General features: G+C 37.6%; 1 protein-coding gene across 4 annotated transcripts; it reads left to right on the top strand.

Moving 5' to 3' along the window:
- The first annotated feature begins 1,362 nt into the window (after positions 1 to 1,362).
- KRT222 (keratin 222) lies at positions 1,363 to 10,962 on the top strand. 4 transcript variants are annotated; one of them, XM_045488764.1, is made up of 6 exons: positions 1,363 to 1,568; positions 4,669 to 4,797; positions 5,510 to 5,730; positions 8,036 to 8,112; positions 8,287 to 8,422; positions 8,856 to 10,962. In XM_045488764.1, the coding sequence occupies exons 1-6, from the start codon at positions 1,473 to 1,475 to the stop codon at positions 9,082 to 9,084; spliced, it is 888 nt and encodes a 295-aa protein (XP_045344720.1). In that variant the 5' UTR covers positions 1,363 to 1,472; the 3' UTR covers positions 9,085 to 10,962. The 4 variants fall into 4 exon arrangements, with proteins under 4 accessions (XP_045344720.1, XP_045344722.1, XP_045344721.1 ...); XM_045488766.1 differs by having other exon boundaries at positions 1,451 to 1,650; positions 4,673 to 4,797; XM_045488765.1 differs by having other exon boundaries at positions 1,451 to 1,650.
- Positions 10,963 to 14,723: the final 3,761 nt, after the last annotated feature.

Raw genomic sequence — 14,723 nt, 5'->3', positions numbered from 1 at the left:
CTCCAGGCCAATCAGTTGTGTCTGGTGGGGAGGTTGGAGGAGGCAAGGGTCAGGTTAATCAGAGGACAGGAATGACCTGGAACCTCTCCTCTCAGCTTGTTTTACACAGGACTGTAGGAATGCCCAGCACAGACTGGCCTGGCCAGCAGTGCGTTAATTCAGAAATTAAAAGAACACGTTGCATATCCAAAGGCCCTGTGAGCACTAGAGCCAAGGATTGATTATTTCCTGAACTACCGTTTGGACACAATTCCAGCCAAGCCACTCTACAAATAACAATGACGATAGATCCATTCTCAAAAATATTTCAGTCACCCACATTTCAGTCATAACAGCGAGCTGGCCAGAGTAAACAATAAATTTAGGTGACGAGAGAGAGAATACAGAGGCAGATGAGGCAATATATGGAAGAAAACCAAGCAATCATAGTTCCAATCCCAAAGATGCCATCACATCGCCATAAGGCAAGACACCTTAACCCCTTCTGCTTCCGGTTTGTCACTTTTTCAGGGTACAAAGTGACAGGGATTAAGAAGGTTAGATGGAATGATAGATGTAATGATGCTTTTTGAAGGTAGAAGAGTGCACAAATGTTATATTTACAGGTATGAGTTGTCTGTGAACTATACGTTTCCTAATGAAGGAGTAACCCCACAATAAATCTTACCCAGTGAATACCCCCTGTAGGCAGACCATCTGGTTGTATTTCTTCAACCTTGTTAAAACATTGGAAATGTTAACTCTCAGCTCTCACAATTAGCCCTTACCTGCGGCTATAGCCTCATCAGAATATGCCTTCAGGAATCTGCCTCAATACATCAAACCCTGCCATCAGGCCAGCAGCCTGCCTTGAACCACACAGTATGCATTTGAGAGAAATACAATCAGTCCTGTGGCTAAAGACAATGGCCAGCTTAATCTGATGGTAGCCTTTTCCAACACCTGTCAGAATACTCCAGACTTACAACATGTTCTAATAATGCCCTACCACAGCATTTCTGTTTAATCCAAACGGCAAGAAAAACTGTAAAAGAAAATTTTAGCTATCATGTTTGCAGCCCAGATTAATTTCCATGCACTATCTTGGGAAAAACAAAATACAATTTCCTTCATCTTATTCCCCATGTCCTTTTCCACAAGGTAAGTTGACCCACACACACACCCCCACCCCCCGCCAAGGGCTCAACTTTACAGAGAACCAATTTCAGAATACTGCGGATGTTTTCCTTTTTCTGTTCCTTTATGGAGAGTCTGACACATCTACCAAACCGACAGTAGGAGAAAAGGGTTTGCCAAGTATTTGCACAATTGATTAGACACACAGGAATTTCCGCGGTTGTGAAAAAGGAGCTCTGCGTCTTTAAGGCTCCGCGGAGCTCTCGCTCTCTGCTCGACGCAGACAGACCAGCTCTGCCGCAGCGACTCATCCTATCGATAAGGTTCACTTAGCCAAGGTGGAGGATGGGAAAAGAATGGAGCTGTCCCAGCTACTCAATGAGATCAGGGCAAACTATGAAAAGCTCCTCACGAGAAATCAGATAGAGACCGTGCTCTCAACAAGGATCCAGGTAATGATTTCATACAGACAGGCACCTTCCAGGATAAGGAGACAATCCATGTCTATCCAATTCCTGTCCCGGCCTCTCTGAGGTACAGTATTTCCTTTTCAATGCAGCGTCTACTGGGGAAGGAATTTAGGTTTTACTGCAATGTGACTGGACTACAGGGGGAAACGCTCTAATTAGACTATTAAGTGACCATTCAATGAATGTCAATTGATGCATTTGATTTTTGTATCAATTAGGAGGTTACTATCATTAACGAAACATGGGGCCAACATACAATAAAATGGGGCACTCTAACCTCTTTTAGACATCCTTCAGCAAGGAAGTATTTCAAATACCCTTCGAAGATATTACGGAGTTATTTATAGAGATTGTTTAAATAACATCTTTAATATGGCAAGCTTTCTAGTAAGATTTATTAGCTTGCATACTTTGTAGAAATAAAACTAAGTAAAATATTTCTGAAAGGTTTCCATCATCGTTTTAATGAGCTCAGTTTTATACCAGATTGTTATAAATAGAAATTACCTAAATATGTGAACATGGCATTCAGAAGCAGTGGTATAAATTGGGACAAATCGAAATTCCCCACATTGATAATGACTCCCCACTTATACAGTTTTGCTTGTGTACTACAAGATGAGAAATGTTTATTTCCAATAACATTGTCCAAGTTATTGGACAAGCCATGAACTATTTAAGCACTGAAAAAAAAAGAGAAAGCCAAGTTAAATAAGGGCTGACTCTCAATTTCATAGACTTACTTTGCTTTAAAGTGACAATCACATTTACCAACTCATGAGTACCTCAAATATTTAAATAAATGCACAAATAAATAATTTAGAAACAAAAATTTACAAATTCAGGATTTGGGGGGTTTTGTTTGTTTGTTCATTTCGTTTACCTATCATATCTGAGTTCAAGTTCTAGTCCAGGCACCCGAATATGGCAAAGAGTGAACTTAAGAACCTCACTGAAAGGGAAAAAATATTTCCAGAAAATCATAGGGCTTTATTTCATTAGCGGTTCATTTTTGGTAACAATATAAATTGCACCTCAGGGTAATATTCTCAGTCTTCACAAAGAATGATCAGTATCCTAAATCAAGCAAAGTCACTGGAATATTTAAGTACTGGAATAGTTCACTCACCTTTTGCAAAGAGAAGGGAAAAAATTAATAGATGACAATTTCTGAAAATTATAGATCAAAGAAACTATTTTGCAATGGTACCAATACAAGTTATCTAGTTTGTAAGTCATGATGCCAAAATGAGTAAATTAAAGTAAAAGGGAAAAGTTGCAGTAACTTGTTTCGAGTCTTCTTAACGTCAGTCTACTTTAGAGGATTTCTTTCAAGGAATTCAGAAATTCAGAGAAGCCTGATTAATTATTATAAAATAAAGAAACATAAGCTTTTGGTGATTCATTGTTGTAGAATAAACTACCCCAGAATTCAGTGGATTAAAACGATGGCATTGTCTCTCATGATTCTGTGGGTTGACTGGGTTCAGTGGGGGTGATTCTTCTGCTACATGTGACATTGGCTGAGACTATAATCATCGTGGAGCACAATTGGGCTAGGACATCCAAGGTGGCTCACTCATGTGTCTGGAACCTCGGCAGGGGGTTTTGGGAAGGCTGGCTCAGCTGAGACCATTGGGTTTGTTTCTCCCTCTCCATCTGGCCTGTGCGTGATCTCTCCAGCAGCATATCCAGACTTCTTAACGTGCTGGCCCAGAACTTCCAAAAGCACAGGAGTGCAAGCTTTCAGGGCTTTCTAAGGTTTAGGGCTAGAATGGGCACTTCTGCCACATTCTACTGGCTAAAGCAAGACACAGGTCTGCCCAGATTCAGTTTGGAAGGGGACCACACGAGGACATGAATCTGGGGAGGTGTGGTTCAGTGGAGGCCATCTTTGGACTCCAGCTGCCACGCGAACATAGCTGCCAGTTTCATACACAATCCAAAAGACCTCCAGACACGAGCATTGTTATGCTCTCCTATTTCCTAAGTTCTTGACATTCTGTTTTGTAATTGCTCTGGTATGTATTGCTGTTTGACTTTGCCAACATAGCGCTAAGAGCAAGTGATACAACAAACCTAAAGAAATGTATGAATTTTGTTTTTTAATGCCTTGCCCTGAAGTTTGTAAACATTCATTTACTACAATGTTTGCTTTAAAAAATAGCTATTGTGTCATCAAATTAAAATTTTTTATTTCAAAATGCATTTTGATAAAAATATTAAAAAGTTATTTTTGCTTTAAAAATTATACAATCAATTCCTTCCATTGCTCCTGCTGCTTTTGGGGCCAAATGTTGAGAATTCTGTCAAAAGATACTTTCATTTGATTTGAACATCAGCATAAGAACATTTAAAGCCAAATATAACATATTCCATTTATTATTTAATATGTCGACATTTATAAAACAATCTTTAAAGACGTAATTTTTGCTACTTCCCTAGATACCCAAGATTAACATGCTTTCCAAAAAGATCATTTGAAAAGGGTAAATCACCAGTGGGTTCTCTTTATAGGGAAGTCTATTTTAGAGCTTCTAATGCCTATGATAACTTAATTCTCTAAATTATTCATAATATACTTTCCAGCAGTGTTTAATCCCCGTCCATATACCCAGTCCCAGAATTGATTGGTTTGAGAGTATATGGCTGTTTATCTGCTTTTACAAAGCAGCCTACAAGAAAATATGGGGCGAAATAATAGCTGAGTTTCAATCCTTCTTCCTGAATAATGCCATAAATAATAGAACGTTCAGAATCAGAGGTCTCAAGCTTAGATCCTGCAAGCTGTTACTTTTCATTAAAACAGATGTATTTCTCTCTGCATTTCCTAGACTGTCATAGTAGGAAGAGACTTCTAAGGTTCATCTTACACCTGAGAAAACTAAAGCTCAGCATGCAATCCACTCACTCCCATACCTGATTAATTAGTAACTAAGCACTGGAACACACATTTGAAATTTAACAGGTTAAAGAAAAAATGAGACACCTATATTATGTTTTTAGGATTTACTTTTAAAGGTCTCATTTTCAAGAGTGCTCTTTGTGTCTGTTGTTCTTGGTGGTGGTGGCTTTCTTAAAGCTAGAAGAAGATATGAGCAAAAAAATGGACAAAGACGAAGAGGCTCTAAAAGCAGCTCAAGCAGAACTCAAGGAAGCTCGACGCCAGTGGCACCACCTGCAAGTGGAAATTGAATCTCTCCAGGCGGTGGTGAGAATCATCTTGATCTTAAAAGTGACTGGCCCACTCAGTCCCCAGGCATTTGCTGATTAAGAGAGAGAAAGGAATAATGCCTATTAACTTCCAGCGAGAAACTGAAAATCAAGGCCACTGAAATCTATCCCTGGTGCTAGTTCGACTACCCTGCTCTGCCCATCGTGGCCACGGCTATTAGCAATTCACTCGAGGTTTAGTTCACGCCTATAAAAAAGGAAGTAATCCTTGCTTATCATCCTGGGGTTCTCTAATTTCTGGCATGGGAGAACATAGCGTTTTTCGTTATCCAAAGTTGTAACCGTGGGGAGTCTTCTATCTACACCCCTGTGACTTGTAATAGTAAAAAAATATTTAAACGCTTTCCTAACATGTCTTCAAAAGCAGCCTGCTCTGCTTTGACATATGATATTCTACATTTTCAATTTTTAAAAATCAAAAAATCAGAGTGATAAGTCAGTTACATTGTAGATTTTTTTGTTGTTGTTTTAAGAATTATCACAGGATTCCTTTGAAATAGCACGCTCTCTAGCTATGATTTTTGTCATTTGAGTCATACACAAAGTTGTAAGGAAACATCTCTTGCATAAGTGATATACTACGATTGCAAACCTTTAAGAAAGAACACAATCGAATGAAGGCATTACACATCAGATTCAGAAACACATTTTGTTGCACTGATTCACTGATGACAATCTGTATAAAACAGGAAAGGGGCCTTGAAAACTCCCTACATGCCAGCGAGCAGCATTACCAGATGCAGTTGCAAGACCTAGAAGCTGTGATCGAAGGACTAGAAAAAGAGCTACAGGAAGTAAGGCGCGGCATCGAAAAGCAGCTTCAAGAGCACGAGATGCTTCTCAACACAAAGATGAGGCTAGAACAAGAAATCGCCACTTATCGCCGCCTCCTAGAAAAGGAAGAAATCAGGTACCTAATTCCATATACAGTACTTAATGACAAGTGGCCAGAAATACAGAGTCACTTTGTTGAGGTAGTTAGAAATCACATCTAAAACCCCAACATCCAGGGCACCTGCATGGCTCAGGTGGTTAAGGTGGGACTCTTGATTTTGGCTTAGGTCATGCCTTGCATCAGGCTCTGCACTGACAGGGTGGAGCCTGCTTGAGATTCTCTCTCTCCCTCTCTCTCTCTCTGCCCTTCCCCTGCTCCCTCTCTCTCTCAAAAATAAATAAATATATTTTTTAAGTTCATTAAAAAAAAACAAAAAACCAACATCACCACAGCATGCTCACTGAGTTCCTAAACAAAATAGGATTAAGTAGGCAGAGCAAAGAATATGTGGAGGAACTATTTTCAGCCTCCCAAAATTATGAACAGAATGGCCAAAGTCAGGCACATTAGCTACAACAAGGAGCATGTCAAGCCTAGAACAAACTGTAAATAATTCTCAGTTGCTACAAAAATGACCTTTCTTAACTTCCTCATTTTCCTTGCCATTCATCTCTTTTAGAATTAGTCACTGTCTTCCATGGACCACCCACAAAGAAAGCTTGGAAAATTCACCTATGACCACATCTCCCCACCCAAGACCCACTCCCATCACACATCAAAAGCCAAAATTAATAATGATAATAATAATAATTAATAATAATAATAAAACATGATTATGTTACAACCATAAGAAGTTTAGTTCTGAGCACATGTTTTGAAAGTCTTCCAGATGTCCTGATAACAAAAGGTATCAAAATATCACAAGATAAATTCTTACTAATTTACAGTTTCATAATCTGTAATCACGTATAAGGTCACATGGCTCTGAACACAGCACAACCTCCAATTTTCCGTGTTCCCATGGAAAGAAACTTTCATTCTTGCTTGCTTCAGAATTCTTAGTCCTCTACAAAATTAGAGGAAACTACTTTAACCTATAAGTCTTGACATTTATTAAGTGTCTTGGCATTTATTAAAGCTTTGAAAAACACAAAGTGAATTCCAAATCTACCGCTTACTAACTGAGGGACACGAGGCAAGTTACTGAACCTCTCTGTGCCTCGGGGTTTTTTCATCCATAAAATGGGAATAATATTACCTACCTCATAGGGTTCCCTTGTGGATTAAATAGATTAATGTTTGTATAGTGCTTAAAAGAGTGCTATATAAACATATACACACACATATAATTTGTTATTAAATATAATAAGTGGTGGTGGATTTTATTAAATGCCTGATCGTTCCAGATGATGATAAAGTGGTCTTTAAACCCATATTCCTTTAATACAACTTAAAACATTTTCGTTATGCTATATTTAAGATACATGAGAAAGCATCAAGAAGAATCTCACAAACCTCACGTACACACTTTCCCCAGCTCAAGAAATGAAACGTATACAGTATTGTTGCGATCTCTCCACCCCGACCCTAGACACCTAAAGCACATCCCCCCATCTTCTCCTTCTCCCTCAGTCTAACCTGGATCCTGAATTTGATGCTTCTCAGTCTCACACATTCCTTTATACTAATATGTAGATATGTATCCCTAAGCAAAAAGTGAAGATATTTTGCATGTTATTTTATTATTATTATCTTTTTAATGTTTATTTCTTTGAGAGAGAGAGAGAATGCAAGTGGGGAAGGGGCAGAGAGAGAGGGACACAAGATCTGAAACAGGCTCCAGGCTCTGAACTGTCAGCACAGAACCTGACACAGGACTCAAACTCACAAACTGTGAGATCATGACCTGGGCCGAAGTCAGACACTTAACCAACGGAGCTACCCAGGTGCCCCGTGTGTTATTTTAACCTTTATAAAATTACCTACAAATTACCTCCCCCCACCCCCACTCAATGTTATACTTGGGAGATTCATCCATAAAGGTACAGTGTACCCTGGGGCGCCTTGGTGGCTCAGTTGGTTAAGCGTCCAACTTGGGCCTAGGTCATGAGCTTGCCATTCCCGAGTTCAAGGTGTACATTGGGCTCTGTGCTGACAGCTCAGAGCCTGGAGCCTGCTTCAGATTCTGTGTCTCCCTCTCTCTGCCCCTTCCCCATCACGTTCTGTCTCTCCGTTTCTGCTTTCTCTCAAAAATAAATAAACATTTTTAAAAATTTAAAAAAAGATACAGTGTACCTTTAGTTCATTTATTTTCACTGCTAAGTAGTATTTCCATTGTATGAATATACTACAATTTATCCATTCTCTTATTGGTGAGCATTTGTTTCAATTAAAGGCTAATATGGTCTTGCTTCTATAATATGATTCTTTCCAATTTCAGATATTATGGTTGTATCCAAGGTGAGAAAAAAGAACAAAAACCTACGACAAGTAGAGTTGGTTTTGTTTTACCTTCAGGTGAGTTTCTGATATAAGTAAATGACTTGAAAAGTAAAACGTCATTTATAGGGATTATAAATAAATACTGTACAGTAGCAAAAACAAGCAATGTTTGAGTAAACTTTGACACAGAAATTGACTGACTAGTATTACAACATTGTGATTGAATATTTCATGTTAATGTTTACACAGCCATTATAAATGAAATATCTTTCTCAACCAAACTCCCACCAAAGTATGAGAACGAAAAAGTGGAAACAGTGACCAAACAAGCAATACTGAATGGAAATGTTGTGAAGGAAAGCACAGAGGCTCGTGGCACAATTCAGTAAGTAAAATAATTTTGACTAAGAAACAATAATAAACACACGCAAAGAAATTAACTTCACTTGTGTAATCTCGGTGATCTTAGCATGTTTCCAAACATAATTTTAATATGCTGTGATTTTTTTAAATCCAACATGACTAGATATATATAAACAAAAACCCAGAGGAAGGAGTACTCAACCCTTAATTCACCATTTTTCTAAAATTATAACCAAAACATGTGAATTGCATAGAATTCCTTGGAAATTATATTCATTTGATTTTTAAAGTATGTAAATTATAAATTTCACTATGTCAATTGTGAGTTATAATCCAAAATGTGTCAGTTATGAACTATGCAAATTTCTTGATTTCTTTTTCATATGGAATACATATTAGGTATTTTTAATAGATCCATCCTTCTTTATATGGAAAGGTTTATTTTATCATTTCAGGACAGAGAAAGTGGATGAAGTTATTAAGGAATGGGAAGGCTCCTTCTTTAAAGACAACCCTCGATTAAGGAAAAAATCTGTTTCTCTTCGTTTTGACCTTCATTTAGCAGCCACTGATGAAGGGTGTTTACAGACTAAGCAGGATAATCTACCAGATATAGAAGTCAGGCTTATCATGAGAAGATCATGTAGTATCCCCTCTATCAAACCTCCATCCGGAGCTAATTAATCCAAAGACAATATTTGACTTGATTTGAAAATGACATTAGGGTGGACCAAGGGTAGGCCATAGGGTAGGCCATACTGATCACCCTCTGTCCCAATTATTAAGTATGTATGATATGATCAATGTGCAATTCTCTTCAGAAAACAAACAGTAAGGAACAAAATTTCTCTGAATCTAATTATGGATGTATTCTTTGAAGAGGGGGAGCTTAAAAATAAAATCAGAAATTCAGTATGGTTTCTATTTTATTTACTCACATAGTCTTCTCTTTTTTCCTTGAAATGTTATCGGAGACTGTAAGTGTTAAGCTGGCTTAAATCTTTGAAATTTCACTCAACTGGCCAAAAATTCTAGGGAAAAAGAACAGTTTGTTTAAGTATGATTGTATCACATTAAGAATCCTACTAACTTATGCATCATTATTCCATGACTGGTTATATCTAAAAAGATTTTTCTACTTAGAAAGGAAAACAATTATAAACAAACTTTTAAAGAGGACTCACTATTCACATAACTAAAAAAAACTTTTTTTGAGACAATTATTTGCACACTTAGAAAAAAAACAGTTACTTTCCATGAGCAGTTCTGAGCAAGCTATAGAACACACCCCTCGCTAATTTGATGATTAAATAAAATTAAGTTAATCTTCATACAAAAGCTTTTTGTAATCATTATCTGATTTCCAGAAGAGTAACTTTATTCAAAGAACTTGAAGTTTGTGTCCTCCCCCACAAAAAAATCAGAAGGCCAGCGGCACAAACAAAAGATGAAAATCTCGTTGCTATGGTTACTAGAATAGTTCTCCAATCTCACCATCCCAACTTTTCCATCTGTCAAGCTCAATGTGACTAATTTGGATATTCAGTGTGAGCATTAGATAAGATACTATAAAAAGGATTATAAATATTTCTTGCAATCATTTATGTGAACTATGATAACAGTATTGTTATCTAAGCTATTTGCAGGATTTATGTTTTTAAATTGTTCAAACTGTAATAAATATGGACAGAAAATATATTTGTGAATAAGTCAAGTATTGTTGCAAAGTTTTTTAAACAACCTAATTTGTTTAATACAAGCATATTTATTTATTTTAAGACCTTAAATAATAATACCTGTTTTAAAACATTAGAAATTTATAGGCTATCACTTTTTTTCTAAGCAGAAAAAATGTTGAGTACAACTCACCATACTTTTTCCCAGCTAAAGTGTCATATAAGGGCTACAGCTCATTTAGCATTTTTAGTATAGCCTCTGCAATCTCCCTCTCTCTCTGTCTCTCTCTATCATTTCAAACAGAACAAAATGTATATTTTAACCAGGAGAAAATTGTGTTAAATAATCTTTAACATAATACAGGGATATAAAATTTTAAATTTTCTTTTTCAATTAGTTTAGATTCCTTTTAGCCTGTCTTATCCTATTTAGCAGAAGGGATGATTTTGTTTTGTCAAGGATACAACGGCACGTTAAATGCTTATTCTTGTGCAAGCATCTGACATAAAATACATCCTGTACATAAGTGTTTTCATTCAATATTAGTTACATGCTATGCTACAAACTTTATCAATGCTTTGGAAAAATGCAATCGTATAAGCTATTGTATTAAAGTTACTGTACTAAGCAACAGTAAGCATAATAAAACAATGTATCCAGCGTAATCTATATGCAGTGTTAAAAACAGTACTGGGTGTCATGAATGTAACTGCTTGTTATAGTAATTCCACTATGCAGCTCTTGTGTGTATAACATGTACATTTTAAAATACAGTACTTGACTTTATAAAAAAGTTTTATTTGCTTTGGGGCATTTTAAATTGGGATATGAATTTACCAGAGTAAATGATACCACTACAATAAAAAAAAAAACCTGAAACATGAACTTGAAAGTTGCATTTTATTTGAGTCGGATACATTGTATTAAGTTTACTTGTTCTGATATTATTAGCTCACTTGGGGAATGAAGAAATGTGCAAGCATGGTGGAGACAGAACAGTTTTTATACTTTTTTTTGCAAAAGAGAAGTTAAGAATGGTATAGTCGAATAAATGGTATATTCTAATTAAGAGAATCAAAATAATCCCACCATCCTGGGAAAAGTGTAACAGTAGCTATAATTTGCAAAATGTTTACTCTGCCCTTGGCACTGTACTCAGCAAAGTTGTACATGATCTCCAAACTTTACAGCAGTCCTACAAGATTTTATCCTCATTTTACGGTGAATAGAACTTAATATTCTCGAGTCTCTGACTTTTGTATATGTCAAAATACAAATACAAAAGTAAAGAATGATTCCAGTTACTAATGATTATAGAATCCTAGCCCAGGCATCATCACTAATTCCCCATGTGACCAGAAAGGAATTACTTGAGTCCCCTAAGCCTCAGTGTTCACACTTGAAAACAAAGGAAAGGTGATGCTTGGCAATATTCCTACCTTGATTACAGCACAGAGTTGTTTGAAATAATATACGTGTGAAAATATTTGACAAAGCACTACTCAAATATACAATGCCATTTGGATGAAAATTGTCATTGGGAATTTGTGAGGACAGTTGTAGCTGGTGGTGATTAAGTAATAGTTCAAAACACAAATGGTAAAGAAATTTTCCAAATTCTTCAATTGCTGATAAATTATTCTTTCCCAGTGAGTTACCTAATTTGAACTGTTCTACCATGATAGTTTTCAAATTACAAAAGTGTTCTCTAAAGTTAAAAAAAAAATGCTTAAATTAATTTGAAAGTGTCAAGTGGAAATGTATTATGGAGAGGAGGAGCCAAGATGGCAGAACAGCATGGAAGGTTTTTTGTGTGTCTCTCGTCCATGAAATACAGCCAGATCAACGCTAAGCCATCCTGCACACCTAGAAAACTGATTTGAGGATTAACATAATCTGCACAACCTAAACCCCAGAACTCCGCAGGTACGGATGCAGAGAGGTGAACTGGGGGAAAGAGAAGCCACGGAGGGCAAGGAGCCGCTTTTTCATGTAAAGAGAGGATGGAGATGGGGGGATACAGGAAAAGCACCCCCCAAAAGCAGCTGGAGAGAAAGTGGAAAAGTGGAAACAGCCTCAGGGACTGAACTAAAAAGGGAGAAAGGAGAAAGGAGAAAGGAGAGGGTTGAAATTCTATTAAGACTCTATAGAGTCTGAAACGCTGCAGCTCGATACCTGGCGGTGCTCTGGTGAGAAGGGCAAATCCCCAGGAGCAGAATGAAGTCTGGAGAGTCTTCGAGCCACACAGGGAGCGGCGGTTCCCCTGCTGGGAGGACACCTGGTAGAGGCTGTGTGGGTCCCCCGAAGGGAAGGACCCAGTGGACCCGGGAGAACAACCACATTCGCTGGTGCTGGAACAAAGTTACTGAGGGTGAAGCCCGGTGCCAGATGCACTTTGTGATTTGCCATAATCCCTGAAATGCTGCTGCTACACGATCGTGTATGAACTTTTTCTGGGGTAGGCTGGCACCCTGCCGCAATCTCTGAGCATTGGCAGCAGCACGGTCCCGTGAATGTTCCTGGGTGCAGCTGGCACCCGGCCATTGCTCGGTGAGACCCTCGGCAGAGGGGCAGAACGGGTCAAAGCTGCAGTCCCTCAGAAGAAAGGGGTCGGGAAAGACAGCCGCATCTGAGATAAAACTCAGGAGGGAGGTGCTGCCTGGGGCTTGGTCACGGATAGTGTAAAAGCGGGGAGTGGATGGAAGCCGAAGAGAAAGGACAGGTGCAGGGTTGCTGGTCAGGGAGAGCAGAGTTCCGATACTAGAGACTGGGTAGCTGGGTGACGCCATTTTCACTGCTCCCGCGCACGCGCATACACACCTACATGCGCAACAACAATCCACCCCAGTAAGCTAGGCAGCGCCATCTAGTGGAGAACAGAGCCATTACACTAAGCCCCAACGGGGCCAATCTCACTCTTCAGGAACACAGAAGAGTGTTCTCCGCCTGCTTAGTTTATGGGCTATAAAGCACTTCATAGTTTGACTTCTAGGGGAAAACGAAGTAATTTCAATTGTATTTCAATCTGTTCGCTGGTCCATCTATTCAATTTTCTTTTTTTTTCTTTTTTTCGTTTCTTTTCTTGAATACAGAAACAATTTATTTTTATTTTCAATTTTTATTAAAAAGATTTTTAATTTTTTTCTACTATACTTTTTACTTTTGTGTAAATTTTTTCAAATCCTATTTTACTTCCATCATTTCATTTTATTTCAGTGTATTCATTTTTTCAAATTTTCTAATGATTTCCTTTTTTTTTTCTTTCCCCTTTTTTCTCTAATCTATCAAGCCCTTGTCAACACCCAGACCAAAACACACCTAGGATCTAGCATCATTTATTAGATTTTGTGTGTGTGTGTTTAATTTTTTAATTTTAACTTTTTTTAATTTTTAAATTTTTTACCTCATTAATTCTTTTTCTCCCTTCAAAATGAAGAAATGAAGGAATTCACCCCAAAAGAAAAAGCAGGAAGAAATAAAAGCCAGGGACTTAACTAACACAGATACAAGCAAGAGGTCTGAACCAGAATTTAGAATCACGATAATAAGAAAACTCGCTGGAGTCGAAAATAGATTAGAATCCTTTTCTGCAGAGATAAAAGAAGTAAAAGCTAGTCAGGATGAGATAAAAAATGCTATAACTGAGCTGCAATCTCAAATGGATGCCAACAGTAGCAAGGATAGATAAGGCAGAGCAGAGAATCAGCGATATAGAGGAAAAACTTATGGAAAATAATGAAGCAGAAAAAAACAGGGAGACTAAAGCAAAAGAGCACGATTTAAGAAATAGAGAAATCAGTGATTCATTTAAAAAGAACAACATCAGAATCATAGGGGTCCGAGAAGAGGAAGAGAGAGAAATAGATAGAAGGGTTATGTAAGCAAATCATAGCAGAAAATTTTCCTAACCTGGGGAAAGATACAGAAATCAAAATCCAGGAAGCACAGAGGACTCACGTTAGAGTCAACAAAAAAACCAACCATTAACAACTCATATCATAGTCAAATTCACAAAATACTCAGGCAAGGAAAGAATCATGAAAGCAGCAAAGGAAAAGAAGTCCTTAACCTACAAGGGAAGACAGATCAAGTTTGCAGCAGACCTATCCACAGAAACTTGGCAGGACAGAAAAGAGTGGCAGGATATATTCAATATGCTGAATCAGAAAAATATGCAGCCAAGAAATCTTTATCCAGCAAGGCGGTCATTCAAAATAGGAAAGACTAATAAAAATTGCCCAGACAAACAAAAATTAAAGGAGTTTGAGACCACTAAACCAGCCCTGCAAAAAATTTTAGGGGGGACTCTCTGAGGGGAGAAAAGATTACATACATACATACATACATACATACATACATACATACATACCAAAAGCAACAAAGACTAGAAAGGACCAGAGAACACCACCAGAAATTCCAACTCTACAAGCATCATAATGGCAATGAATTCATATCTTTCAGTACTCACTCTAAACATCAATGGACTCAATGCTCCAATCAAAAGACATAGGGTAATAGAATGGATAAAAAAACAAGATCCATCTATATGCTATTCACAAGAGACCCACTTTAGACCTAAAGACATCTTCAGATTGAAAGTAAGGGGATGGAGAACCATCTATCATGATATTGGTCAACAAAAGAAA

Source organism: Leopardus geoffroyi, chromosome E1, assembly GCF_018350155.1.
Source record: "Leopardus geoffroyi isolate Oge1 chromosome E1, O.geoffroyi_Oge1_pat1.0, whole genome shotgun sequence".
NCBI lineage: Eukaryota > Metazoa > Chordata > Mammalia > Carnivora > Felidae > Leopardus > Leopardus geoffroyi.
Note: the sequence above shows the minus strand (reverse complement) of the source record. Positions and strands in the feature narration are given on the sequence as shown.